The sequence below is a fragment of the Aotus nancymaae genome, unplaced genomic scaffold, assembly GCF_030222135.1.
Source record: "Aotus nancymaae isolate 86718 unplaced genomic scaffold, 86718_ANA_hifiasm-v0.15.2.pri h1tg000076l, whole genome shotgun sequence".
Classification (NCBI taxonomy): domain Eukaryota; kingdom Metazoa; phylum Chordata; class Mammalia; order Primates; family Aotidae; genus Aotus; species Aotus nancymaae.
In genome coordinates this window covers 18657902-18672482 of record NW_026988491.1, presented here as the reverse complement: position 1 = coordinate 18672482, position 14581 = coordinate 18657902, and the positions used below count along the sequence as shown (strand labels likewise).

The window sequence follows — 14581 nt, the reverse complement described above, 5'->3', positions numbered from 1 at the left end:
AACACCTCAAAACTGTTTCATCTTTGCGAATGTCTGAAGTCCTATTTACAGGCTGCCCACCTCAGTTATGGGGGAAACCTGTGGATAATTTCTACACACATGGTGCCCCATCCTGCCAGCTACCTAGTTTAGAAATGAAGATGAAATCTTACAACATCACTCCAACTTCACAAAATTACAATATTGATGACCAGCTTCAAACAAAACCTCGCACTGAGCGAAAGTGTCCTCCACTTGGGGTGCCAGGCTAACCCCATTCGGTGCTCACTGTCCATAATAAACATCTGCTGAACAGCTGCCACCCGGCCTGGGGGCAGAGATGCCTCCCTACAGCCTGGTCTTAAATGTCACAGGCTTAATATGCTGCTTCCTTCCAGGAGAAACCCATATTTTGAAATTCATCTCTGAAACATATTTTTTAGATCCAACCTGAAGAGACAGAAGTAAAGCTGAAAGGTAAATGTAACCACTTTATATGAAAATGATTTCAGAAAGGGTCAATTCAGCTGAGCTCCTAAGAGCCGCGTTGACTTCTCAGGGCACACTGACACCCAGTGGCTGTCAACAGCACTGCAATGGTGGTGACAGCAGCGTGGGCAGCTCAGACCCTCCCTGCCCCAGACATGCACCGTGGCGGGTCCCCAGAGCAGCAGGGAGTGTGTCAGAGAGCGGTCTCTAAAGCTCCACTCCCTCCAACGCCCCTGGAGCCCCCAGCCTGCAAAGTCAACCACTCAAAAGCAGCCACTTAAGCCAGGTGCTGGTGTGACAGTGTCACTGCACCTCTGGTGCTACCTGCAAGGATTCTAATGAGCAGCTGGCTGTGAGGCCAGGGAGCCCAATGCTCCCATCTGCAGGGGGAGTAAGGGCTTCGTAGAAAGAAACTTGCAAAACCAGCCTGCTGAAGACAGTAAAGGTGTGGAGTTACCTAATGCAGTCTTGCTCTAGAAAAGGTGCCCATTTTTTCACTTTATCATCTTCAAAATCAGGACGCATCATCCCATCTACGGCTTGTCACAAACTGTCAGGTGGGCAGCTGCGCCGAGATGATGCTGAGGGCGGGGCAACGCCTCCCACAGGAACCTGCTCCCTTGTGCGAGGAGCTGGCCACGCCGGGTGTATCAGCAGCAGAGCAGCCCAGGAAAAGTCACCACTTCCCAACCACAGGCCAGGCGGTGCACTAAGAGCTCTGCATGCAGTAATGCACTGAGTTCTCCACACTGCAGCTCAGTCACTGTCATTATCGTCCAGCCTCTGGGCATGAAAATGGACACCCAGAGAGGTTAAGCAACTCAACCCGGGGCCACACAGCCACACAGAGCGGCCGAGCTGGGCCCCAAGCCCGGGCAGCTGGGCTCCCAGGCACACACACATGCAGCCTGCGTGACTACACCCTTTCCAGCTTGGGCTTTGTGTGGAGAATGGGAGAGGCGTGGAGGTGAGTGGGAGCTGGTGGTCATGAGAGCAGCCACCATCATCTGTGAAGGCACTGGAAGGCCCTGTCATCACTAGGGAGCCGCAGCAGCCTGGCAGCCCCTGCCGTGTCCCCAGATGCAGAGCAAATGCTGAACAGCCTTCTGGTGAGAGCATGAAGAACAGATTCCGCTAAAGAAAGAACCGTAAAGGACCTGGATGACAGACGCAGACTGCACCTGAGAGACGATGCTCTCAGAATTACGTGTGAATGCGGCTCCCCTTTGCAAAGCACCCACCCTACATGCTGACGCGGACAGCAGGGAGAGGAAAAATGAGACAGCATTTCCTTCAGCCAGCACAAACTCCAACCTATCGGAAACCGGGTTAAGGCTCAAACAGCACCACCATTTGGTGGCAACATAAGGGAAGACACAAAAACGAAGAGAAAAAAACACAGGCTGGAGTGCTGTGAGTGCATCCGAGCACTGCTGTGGACTAAACATTCATGTCCCGGCAAGATTCAGGTGCCGAAGTCCTAACCCCGACAGGCTGCTGCTGATACCTGCAGGCAGGCCTCTGGGAGGCGCTGAGGTGCGGACGTGCTAATGAAGATGGGGCCCTCACGATGGGATTAGGGGCCGCATAAGAAGAGACATCAAGGAAAAAAAAAAAAAGGGCCGAGCACAGTGGCTCACGCCTGTGATCCCAGCACTTTGCGAGGCCGAGGCAGGTGGATCACGAGGTCAGGAGATGCAGACCATCCTGGCTAACACGGTGACACTCCATCTCTACTAAAAATACAAAAAATTAGCTGGGCGTGGTGGTGAGCGCTTGTACTCCCAGCCACTCAGGAGTCTGAGGCAGGAGAATCGCTTGAACCCAGGAGGCAGAGGTTGCAGTGAGCCAAGATTGCACCACTGCACTCCAGCCTGGGCGACAGAGCAAGACTCGGTCACAAAACAGAACAAGAGACATCAGGGCACTGGCCTGCACTCTTCTTCCTCCCAGTGAGGACACAGAGGCAAGGCTGCCATCTGTGAGCCAGGAAGAGAGCCTGCCAGCAACCGAATCCACCGGCACCCTGATCTTGGACTTCCCAACCTCCAGAACTGGCAGAAACATCTGTTGCTGAAGTCGCTCTTAAATACTCCATGGTATTTTGTTACAGCAGCCTGAGCTGGCTGAGATGTGCTATAATGAAAACACATCTGGATCTCATAAAATTCACACAATGCAGCCAGGCATGGCAGCTCACGCCTGTAATCCCAGTACTTTGGGAGGCCAAGGCAGGCAGATGGCTTGAGCCCAGGAATTTGAGGCCAGCCTGGGTAGGCAATGTGGTAAAACCCTGTCTCTACAAAAAATACAAAAATTAGCCAGGCGTGTAGTTGCAGCTACTTGGGAGGCTGAGGCAGGAGGATCACTGAGCCCAGGAGGTCAAGGATGCAGTGAGCCATGATCAGGCCACTGTACTCCAGCCTGGGTGACGGAGTAAGAGCCAGTCTCAAAATAAAACAAAACAAAACAACCTTTTTTTTTTTTTTTTGAGACGGAGTCTTGCTTTGTCGCCCAGACTGGAGTGCAGTGGTGTGATCTCGGCTCACTGCAACCTCTGCCTCCCTAGTTCAAGAGATTCTCCTGCCTCAGCCTTCCAAGTAGCTGGGACTACAGGCATGCAACACCACGCCCAGCTAATTTTTGTATTTTTAGTACAAATGGGATTTCACCATGTTGGCCAGGATGGTCTCAATCTCTTGACCTCATCACCTTCCTGCCTCAGCCTCCACAAGTGCTGGGATTACAGGTGTGAGCCACCATGCCTAGCCAAAACCAAACATTTTACACAATGCATATAAGAAATAGAATTTGTTTCTATAATTGTGTAAATAGGCCTATGCCATATTCATCCATGTAATATTTAGTGAATCTTTTCTCAATAAAATAAGGGGTGGAGAAAAGCCAGGATAGGGGGATTCCTCTGCTGCAGAGTGAGGGGCTCTCACTCTGATTGAGTGCTCTGTAGCCAGGAACAAAGCTTTGCTCACCCCGACTTTCCTAGAGTCCCAGGCCTGCCAAGTCAACCACTCAAAACACTGCCTTCTGTTTTCAGCACACAGGACTGGGATCACCTGTCAATTCCTCCAGCCAGACCCTCGCAGGGGCTCCCACTGCCTTGGAAACAAGCAGCACAAAGTGCCTGAGGGAGGGGTGGGAACGCTTGACACTTGCTCCTCCAGCCTAGATGAAGAAAAACCCAATGGAGGAAAATACCTGTATTTCCATGATTTGGCTAATGATTTAATTTCCCTAAAAATCTTGAACCTTAAAAGCCACTGATGAAATTAACCATCTCCAAAACAAAATAAAATGACTGGAGAGGGTGATGTGGTTGTGGAAAATAATTCCCAGCACGTACCTGTCGCCCGTCTGCACTCCCATGGGGATGCAGTAATTAAGTTCCAGCCGCGCGATGTTGCCAAGCCTGAGGACAATCCCGGCCCCGTACGACCAGCGGATGCACTCAGCCAGCTTCCGGATGTGAGCTTTGGGGCCCTCCCCTGAAAAGAGGAAGATGTGTGAGCCACAGTGCATACCCATCCTTCTGAGCTCTTCCAGACAAGCCCTGGCTCCCGTGGCTGCGCCCTGCAGCCGTTTCTAAAGCCAGGCCTAGAGATTAAGGAGAACGCATGAGGTGAGATTAGGACCCAAGTCAAGAGAGGGCTAGGGACTATACTTACTCACGTCCAGAATAAGCCACGCCTTCTCAATCCTCTGGGCTTGGAATATTCTGTTCCCTCTGCTTAGGATGACTATCCCCTGACCGCCTGGGAAGCCCCCGACTCTTTGAGTCTCAACTTGGAGACTTCCATGCCTTCTAGGAAGCTTTCCAGGCACCCCTAGTAGGCGGGCATCTGCGGGGAGTCTCCTCTGGACCTGAGCTCCCTGGGGAAGGCACCCAATCCTACTCAGCTCTGTGGCCATCACGACTGGCGTATTAAATACACACACAGATTTTTCTTCGTAAGAGCACTGGCGTATTAAATACACACACAGATTTTTCTTCGTAAGAGCACTGGCGTATTAAATACACACACAGATTTTCTTCGTTCAAAAAATGGACAATTTGCTTCATTCGCTCAACCAGCCACTTCATGCTGGGCACTATATTAGGTGTTGTAAGAATCTTTTTCAAGTAAGGCACAGTGTCTAACTTTAATGACTATGTAATCTAAAAAGACAGACACCTCTTTGTGCACTGTGCTTTTAAACACGAGAACATGCACTACAGTGGTTTCTTTAATAGCGCAAGTTTTACCATAGTTGAGGTTGCAGAGGTTTCCTGCGTTGAGAAAGAAGTGTGTTCGGAAAAGTTCTCCAAAGCCCCCCTGGCCAGGCCGGAAAGGTAACGGGGTGTAGAGGTGCAGGCCGCCAGCCCAGTACGCTTCTCCACCTAGGTAGTCTCCTAGGCAAGGGAGGGGTGCAGAACAAAAACAACGTCCGACAAGGTTAACACGGCATTAACTTTCCACAGTTTACAGAAGTGAGATTTCTGTCCTGCACCCGACGCCATGCAGTGCAGTCTGCAAGCAGCTGTCCGCATTCCTGATACTGATGGCCTCATTTTAAATCATCTTTCTTTTCCTCCTGGCTTGTTTCACACCTTGATTTGACTGAGGAGGAAAACAGAGCCAATGTGGCTAAGAATGAGCTCTGTCACTTATCGTATCTGTGAAATGCTTTGAAGAAGTGAATCTTACGACAATTACTTTATCCACAAATGTAGATTACCAAATCACTTCTACCTGCAAATGAAATGCATTACTTGGCAAAATTTTCTTTTTTGAGACAGAGTCTTGCTCTGTCGCCAGGCTGGAGTGCAAATGGCACAATCTTGGCTCACAAAATGAAATTTTTATTAATTGTTTTTGAGACAGAGTCTCACTCCGTTGCCTAGGCTGGAGTGCAGTGGTGCAATCTTGGCTCACTGCAACCTCCACCTCCCAGGTTCAAGTGATTCTCCTGCCTCAGCCTCCCACGTAGCTAGGACTACAGGCATGTGCCACCACACTCGGCTAATTATTTTATTTTATTTTTAGTAGAGACGGGGTTTTACCACATTGGCCAGGTTGGTCTCGAACTCCTGACCTCAGGTGATCCGCCCGCCTCAGCCTCCCAAAGCGCTGGGATTACAGGCGTGAGCCACCTCGCCTGGCCGAAATGCATTGTTTTGCAAAATTTTCAAGACCACAGTATAGAGAGACAAAATGCAGAAAACATCTCTGCAGTGTGTGGAAACAGCTGCTCACTGTTAATCAAAACACAGAGGCTGTCTGCCGCCCACCACACAGGGAGACTGTGCTCTAAGTGAGTGTCTGTAGAGAAGAGATGATTTTCAATGGTTCATGACCACTTGGATTTAGGTTACTTTTGCCAAAATTTAAGCATATCCACTGAGAGCAGGTATTTGCATACTTCTAAAAATGCTCCCGTCCATTTCATTTTAAACTATAAGGGAAAAAAAAAAACCTCCAACCCAAATGTTTATACTTTGCTGCAAAATACCACTTATAAAGTGTCTTAGTCTCCTCTAATACAAAATGACAGGCCATGAAATGGGAAAATACTGATGTCTTCAAGATTAACTTCAAGGAACGAACTGTGGATTCATTTAAAGACTTCAGTTCCTCACAATCCAGAGGAAGAGGGAAAAAAAGACGCCAATCCCTTTCAAGACTCCAGCTCTGAAGGGAACAGAGAAGGAACAAATTACAGGAAACAACCTTGTTTTTTGTTTCCCAGAAACCGCTCCTCCTCTCTTTTCTTAAATAACAGATTTTATTCTGGTCATAAAAGTTAAATATACTCATTGTAGAACATCTGATCAACATAAAGAGGAAAAAATGAAAATATTTTAATTTCTACCATTCAGAAATAAGCAGCGACATGTTTCTGAGATTCACTCATGCCATCATTCAGTCGGTGGCTGTAATTTGTTCTTCTTCATTACAGTGGAAGATACCACTAATTATCTGACCATTTCCCATTGTTGATGGGCATTTCGGTTTCCAGCTTCCAGCTTGGGGCTATCATTAATAATATTATTAACAATTTTTGCACATCTATATTTTAAGGCTCTTGATAAATCAAGCTGCTTGCACAAAAAATTACAGCAATTTACATCCTTGCCCACAGAGTGTGGCCAACCAGCTGCATGAAGCTGGTGAGAGGAACACCACCATGCTTTACTTCTCAGGGAGGTAAAGGCCCAGCTATCATAGACTCAGCATATCACACTTGCTTATAATAAAAAATGAAATAAAACCATCGAAAATGTAGGTTACTTTTCTTAAAAATTACACTCTAATGAAGCACTCTAAATACAAGTGAAAAGAAATAATCTATACTTTGTACAAAAATGTATGCAAAGTACAGTCATTGCTTATAATGATATAAAAATGGAACCAACAAAAGTGTTAAAAATTTTAAGAGAGCCCAGGCGTGGTGGCTCATGCCTGTAATCCCAGCACTTTGGAGGCCAAGGCAGGTGGAGCACCTGAGGTCATGGGTTCAAGACCAGCCTGGCCAATATGGTGAAACCCAGTCTCTATTAAAAAATACAAAAATTAGTCGGGCACAGTGGCAGGTGCCTGTAATCCCAGCTACTCAGGAACCTGAGGCAGGGAGAATCACGAACTCAGGAGGTAAAGGTTGCAGTCAGCTGAGTTTAAAAAATACAAAAATTAGTCAGGCATGGTGGCAGGTGCCTATAATCTCAGCTACTCAGTAAGCTGAGGCAGGAAGAATCACTTGAACCCAGGAGGTAAAGGTTGCAGTGAGCTGAGATTGCACCACTGCACTCCAGCCTGGTGACAGAGTGAGACTCTGTCTGAAAAACGAATTAAGGAAATCGGGAATGCTTACTAATGGAATAGTATGCATCCACTTAAATGATGTTTCAAAGTTTTCATAGCATGTGGAGATACCTCTAACGGATGTTGCATGTCAAAGAGGGTTCCAGGAAACAGGAATCCCACACACCGCAGGAGGGTGTATAAATGAGACAACCTTCCCAGAAAGCATGATAAAGCCCTAAAAATACTCGAAATCCTTGGATCTGGCAATTTCACATCTAGAATTTTACATTAAAGTAAAACTTACAGATGAGTACCAAGATTCAGTTAGAAGGTGAATATATTGTTTTATAATCATAAAAGAAAAAAACCACAGACTCAAAGTCTGTATAGTGGGTCGTAAGACAAAACACGCGGCCATGAGGTTAATAAGCTTTCTCTCTCTACTTCCTCACAAATGCAAACGCAGAACACAAAAGCGTGCACCCACTCTGGAAGCTCGCCTGGCAGTTTCTTAGGAAGGGAGGTCTGCTCTCAGACTGTGCTCCCTGGCATTTGCCCAGCTGATGTGACAACTTATGTCCACAAAAGCTGTCCACAAAAACCTGCACACGAATGTTTACAGAAGCTTTACTCATAATTGCCAAATGCTAGAAGCAAGCAAACTGTCCTTCTGTAGCTGAATGGATAAACAAACTGTGGTACATCCAGACAAAGGAATATTATTCAGCAATAAGAAGAAACAAGCTATAGGCTCCCAGACAGACACGCAGAGACCTAAGTGCGTATTACTATGGAAAAGAAGACAACTCGGAAAGGCTACAATCTGTATGACCCCAACTCCCAGACTTTCTGGAAAAGGCACAACTATAGGGATGGTTCAAAGACCTGTCATTCACAGTGGTCTGGTGGGAGGAAGGAAGGGATGAACAGGTGGAGCCAGAATTTTTAGGGCAGTGAAGCCACTTTGTGTGATCTAGAATGGTGAACACAGGACATCAGGTATTTGTCAAAGCCCACGGAAGGTACAACAGCAAGGTGAACCCCCATGTAAACTACGGCTTTGAGTTAACAAGGCATCACACTGCTTCACCAATCCTAACAAATGAATCATCCTAACACAAGGTGCTAATAAGAAAGGAAGCTCTGGGGGTTATATGGGAACGCTCTGTACTTTCTGCGCAATTTTTCTGTAAACCTAAAACTGCTCTAACAAATTAAGCCTATTAACTAAAACATGATTATAGTATGCCAGCAATATAAAATATGTAGCTGTTAAAAATGACCCTTTTCCCCCTAAAAATATACTGTTATAATATTGTTACGAGGGGTGGTAAGAGAAATGGGTTTTAAAACTAATATGTAAACAAAACAAAACGAAGAGTAGGAGGCACAAGTCAAACCTGCAGGGAACGGACGTCACCTTTATACATGTGTTCTCTCTGGCCAGGACTGCAAGTCATTTTCATAGAGTTTTTGCTTAGATACATTTTCTCATTTTCCCACAATTCTCTCAATAAATATTCTACACCTACTTCATGGTAAGTTCTGTGTTAGGTGCTAATCCTACCACCATGAAAGAGGAATGTCTATTATTGCTGTAACTTAAACAAACTAACAGATACATGGTTTCCAAACTGAGTCCTGAGCCCTTGCAGCCCTGGTGCCGTGACGGGAGAGACAGACCTTCGCTCTGCGGCCCGATGCTGTGCATGCTGAATCCTCGGACGCTTGTGGGTCCCCCGAGGTAAAACCTAGGACAAAACGGCACGCGTCAGAGGAGAGTCATGAGGTGAAAAACAACACGACACTCGGTACGCGCAGGAAGCACAGGTCAGGCTCACATTCAGTACTGGGTTATCGAGAGCATTTTCACAAGGCAAAACCTTTGAGGAAGACCAGAAAGGTGCAAGCTACGGGGGGAATTTCACAAAAATCTAAACACCTAAGGAGATGTTTCAAACCGTTGGAGATGCAGGAGAGACACAAGACACAGAGAAAGACACTAGGAGAGAGGGGCAGAGCAAGCTCTCCGTCACAAAGGAACCATCTGCTGCCTGTGAGAATTCATGACGTGGTTCCTTTTCACGTGGGCCTCCTACCGGCTCACAATGCAATATTAAGTGAAAAAGAGCAGGATACAAATTATTGAAAAGTATAATCCCAGTATTACAAAAAGAGGGGGGGAGCTATCATACTGGAAACAGACCAAAAAAGAATTCCTGTTAGATTTATTTTTAAATATGAGCTCCTCTTGTTCCCTAATGAACTGGGTTATCACACGCTCTCCAACCATATCTGAATAATATGAAAAGCATGAATTAAAAATTAATTACATAAAAATGCATCCACTTTCTGAAAAATTGAACAGCATATTAGAACCCGATTTTAGATCATGATAATTACTAAAAAATGAATTTAAATGACAAGAGAAATTCTGCATAATCTTTCCAGCCAAAAGGCAGCCAAGGATGCAAACCCAGCGGGTGCCCTCAGCGCCCTCTGACCCTCGAGGCCGCGGGAGGCTAAGAACACCCCGCAGGTCTGAAACAGCACAAAGGCAACAGGGCGCTGCTTGTTCTGGTTTTTCTACCACATAAAAGCCTTTATGAACTTTTTCATTTTAACTTCAGTTTTAAAGCCTATAAATATGTTTTTACTACTTGGGATTCCTAAGCAAGGCTTTTCTGAAGACCCTATTAACATAAATTGCAAAAACAAACAGCAATCTTCATGTTTTAAGAAACGATAAATCAGGCCAGGCACAGTGGCTCATGCCTGTAATCCCAGCATTTAGGGAGGCCAAGGTGGGCCTATCAGCTGAGTTCAGGAGTTTGAGACCAGCCTGGGAAACATGGTGAAACCCTGTCTCTACTAAAAATACAAAAATTAGCTGGGCGTGGCGGTGTACACCTGTAATCCCAGCCACATGGGAGGCTAGGGCAGGAGAATCGCTTGAACCCGGGAAGTGGAGATTGCAGTAAGTCAAGATCATGCCACTGCACTCCAGCCTGGGCAATAGAGAAATACTGTCTCAAAAATATATATATAAATAAAGTAAAAATGATAAATCACACATATTGAATTCAAATGATCCAGGATGCACATAACATAACAAGTGAAACAGCTCTGCCAGCTGCATCCCAGGCTCCGGGGTGCCCCAGGCTCTTGGGTGCCCACCATCGCTGTTTCGGTGGCTGACTTCCCAGGCCCTCAGTGCTACACCTGCCCACACCTGCATGCACGTTGGAAAGGGATCCACTAAACATATTCATGTGCAAAATTTTAACTTATGAACACACATCTCCTTATTTTTATTAACCACATAGATTTGGAATGGTTGTGCTAGAATGTAATCATTTTCCTACTAGGGAACTTATATAAGGCAGTTTCAAATTCTTTGCTATTTATCAGCAATGCTACAATGGACATCCTTCTACACATAAATCTTTACACACTTATAAAAGTATTTTTGTAAATCAGATTCACGGAGTTTTGTGAAACTATTAGGATCCAGAGTTTATAAATCTAAAATTGTTATACTTCCAACCACTATCCAAAAAGGCTGAACCAGCAATTTTAACTAATGCAGGGTTGAAAAAAAAAAAAAAGGTTTTTGCCCTAGAGGACAGTGATTAGTATTTCGAAGCAACAAGAACAAGTTCACACCCTGCTGGTGGGGGTATAAATTGCTGTAAGCTTCCTAAAAGCAGCACCCAGCAATAGTATGAGCTTTACGCTGAGATAGTAATTCCACAGAAAATGAAATAAACAACAAATTATATTAAAAGTTATTATTCAGTGTTATTTATAAAAATCACAAATTAGAAACAACTCAAATATCAAAAAATACAAAGTAGGCTAAAAAATTATGGTATATGCAAATAATGAAACCTATGCCATTCAAATGCTGCTTATAAAGAATTTCTCATGATTTGGTGAATGATTTCTCTAATTTCTTCAAATGTTTCTCCATTTTTGTATTTCTGCAACGAGTATAAACTGTATTCCTTCATAATCAAAAGGGAACAGTGCGTTTTTTAATATAATAAAGTCACTTCCCCCAAAAAAGCAAAAAATATTAAGTATGAGGTATACCTGATACTTCGAAATTAGCTTAAACATAAATACTAAAGTAAAATTTGAAATACTGCTCTCCTAAATAAACTTCTCTAAAATAACTTATATAAAACAACCAAAAAGATCCAAAGGAAGATATGTGCCAATTACTCATTCATTGATGAGTACTTACCTATCAGCAATACTTGATGGCTTATCACCAATGGGTACCAACATTCCACCCCAGAGAGACGCTGAAAACACCTGTTCAAATAGAAACAAACGGCTGTTTTCTCCCAGCATTCCTTTCACTCCAGGGAGCATCACCATGCTCTGAATGCCTGTGGCATGCAGAGCTCCGAGCCAGGGTGCAAGGGCTGCAAGAGCGCCTGGCTTGGTCAGTTGCAGACCTACGCTTCGCAGGGCCATGTGGACTCTATTAAAACATGCAATTCCAAAGTCCAAATCAAGACCCACTGAGGGCGAGCAGGGCCTGGCTTCCATTCCAACACAGGGCAGGCCCCTGCTCTGTGGTGGGAAGCGATGCCCAGCAATACAAGCCAAGGTCTCACAGAGGAGGGAGCCCAGGCCCCCTACACCTGCTCAGGCCTCTCTGCTGTGGCCTCAAAATGATGTGGAAGGATTCAGGACACACAGCATCTTAGGCTGAAAGAAGGTACCGGCTGCAAGGCTCCTACAATGCAGACACGTACTCTCAACCCCACCCTCAGGGACAGAGCCTGGTCTTTCCCAGGGCAGGAGGCAGTAGCCAGTCTTGGCTCAGTGAGCCAATCTTCACGCCACAAAACCTTTCCAATAATGTCCTCAACGAGGCTGAGGCTCTCCTGCTCCTCTGCACCCCATGTTTTCGGGCAGCTGGCTGAGCCTCACACACTCTCCGCCTTGCAAATGCCTACGTCCCTCCAAGCTGCTCAGATATGGCTTTCTCAGAAGCTTCTGTAGGAAGGACAAGCTTCTGTCCCCATGGCAGCTGGCATTTTCTTCTCAGCTGGGTGTTGGTCCTCTGCTCAGAAGGCTCTAGAGCTTCCTCTCATGTAGAGTGGAAGGAAGCAAGAGCCCACACCCAGCCTCCAAGGCCCTCCCACCTCTACTGCTCCTGGAACCCGTGCTCCCACCTCACGGGTCCTGCTGTCCCACACTTGTTCCCTCACCATGCTCTGGGCTGTGCTCAGGGGCTGCATTACCAGCCGCCTCCCTGACTGTCCCAACTACATGGCACCCCTTTCTGGTCACCTTCTACCCCTTTATTCTGCTTTCTTTTCCTTCACAACATTTGTCACAACCTCCTCAATTATATATAAAGATATTCGCTTATAGGTTTCCCTCCTCAAGAATGGAAGAAAGTTCCTTGAGAGCAGGAACTGGGTTTTTTCACTGATGTATTTTTAGTGCCTGGATGGTGCCTGGCAGCCAGCATACATGTGTTGGATGGGTAGATGGATGGATGGGTGAATCAATGGGTGGGTGGGTGGATGGATAGATGGATGGACCGATGAGTGTACAGATGGATGAATGGATGGGTGGATGGGTGAGTGGATGGATGGGTGGGTAGGTGTGTGGATGGATGGTTGGATGGATGGGTGGGTGGGTGGGTGGATGGATGGGTGGGTGGGTGGGTGGATGAATAGGTGGGTAGATGGATGGATGAATGGATGGGTGGGTGGATGGACGGATGGGTGGGTATATAGGTGAGTAGATGGATAGATGGGTGGGTGGGTGGGAGGGTGGATGAATGGGTGGGTAGATGGATGGATGGATGGGTGGGTGGGTGGATGAATGGGTGGGTAGATAGGTGGGTAGATGGATGGATGGATGGGTGGGTGGGTGGGTGGGAGGATGGTTAGGTGGGTGGATAGATGGGTAGGTGGGTGGGTGGGTGGATGGATGGATAGATGGGTGCGTGGGTGGATGGATGGATGCATGAGTGGATGGATGGATGGATGGGTGGGTGGGTGGGTGGATGGATGGGTAGATGAATGGATGGGTAGGTGGATAGACGGATGGATGGGTGGGTGGGTGGATGGATGGGTAGATGGGTGGATGGATGGATAGATGGGTGCGTGGATGGATGGATAGATGGGTGGATGGATGAATGGGTGGGTGGGTGGATGGATGGGTGGGTGGGTAGACGGATGGATGGGTGGGTGGGTGGATGGGTGGATGGATGGGTAGATGGGTGGGTGGTTGGATGGGCACTATCACAGGATAAGCACAGGAGCTACAAGCACAGTAGAGGAGCCCCCACCTCCATCTGGGAGGTTCAGGAAGGCTTGCAGGAAATACACCTGTACCAAAGTCTTAAAGACAGGGAGTGGCAGGCCAAGAGGCGCCAAGTGTGAAAAAAGGGAGTTACAACCTCTGACAGACAGAGTAAATACAAGTGCCTGGGAATCAGAGCAAGCCAAGGTCTTCTGGGAAACACTAAGTATTTCCACAGAGCCCAAGCATGCGACAGGCACGGTGATGAAGGATCAAGGGCCACAGGCACCCTAAGAGCACAGGCAGTTTGTGTAGGGAAGCGATACAATAAGGCTTGTGTTTCAGGAAGACTAACACGTCTGCAGTGTGGAGAAGGGGAAGGGGAAGGCAGGGAGTGGGAGAGGAGCAGAGATGACTTAGAACGTAATCTCAGTTCAGTGAGGATGGGCAGTGCTATGGGGAGGAGGCAGGGCCTGGGGGTGGCAGGTGGCTGAGGGGAGGACTGAGAGCAGCCAGAGCACCATGCGAATCAGTGGAGGGGGAGCCCAGGCGTGGCACAGATTTGGGAGGAAGGTGATGAACTCTGTGGATGTGAGCTGTCTGTAAAGTAGGGAGCTGAGACATCCAGGAGCACTTGAGTTTGGGTCCAGGAAGGACAGCAGGAGAGCAGAGTTGCTGAGCACAGGCAGCAGCTGCAGCCACAGGGCTGGAGGAGATCATTCTGGAGAGCAGCAGGATGGATGGATGGACAGATGGATGGTTACAAGGATCTAGGGCCAAGCCATGCCTATAAGGCAGAAAGGGCCCTGAGAAGGGAAAGTGGGGAGTGGAAGAACGTAGCAATGATGAGCCAAGGAAACGAGAAACATGAGAACAGGCGAGCAGGCAACAGCATCCAGTGCCGTGGAAGGGATCAGGACGGGCTCACCGTGCCAGCAACAAAGAGGCCTGTGGTGGCCTCTGAAGTGGCAGGGGCGGAGGAAGGCAGGAACCAAGTTCAAAGTGCAGAGTCAAGGGCTGAACCAGGGCAGTAACAA

The 14581-nt window shown here is 47.1% G+C and overlaps 1 protein-coding gene across 2 annotated transcripts in view; it reads right to left on the bottom strand.

Annotated features, from left to right (window-relative positions):
• Positions 1-14581, bottom strand: part of SAMM50 (SAMM50 sorting and assembly machinery component) — a 40255-nt gene that overhangs the window by 2600 nt on the left and 23074 nt on the right. For both annotated transcript variants that reach the window (XM_064368192.1, XM_064368191.1), the window contains exons 11-14: positions 11518-11588; positions 8952-9019; positions 4730-4876; positions 3830-3971 (exon numbers count right to left, since the gene is read on the bottom strand). In XM_064368192.1, the coding sequence (XP_064224262.1) occupies positions 3830-3971; positions 4730-4876; positions 8952-9019; positions 11518-11588 (428 nt within the window). The remainder of the gene's footprint in view (positions 1-3829; positions 3972-4729; positions 4877-8951; positions 9020-11517; positions 11589-14581) is intronic.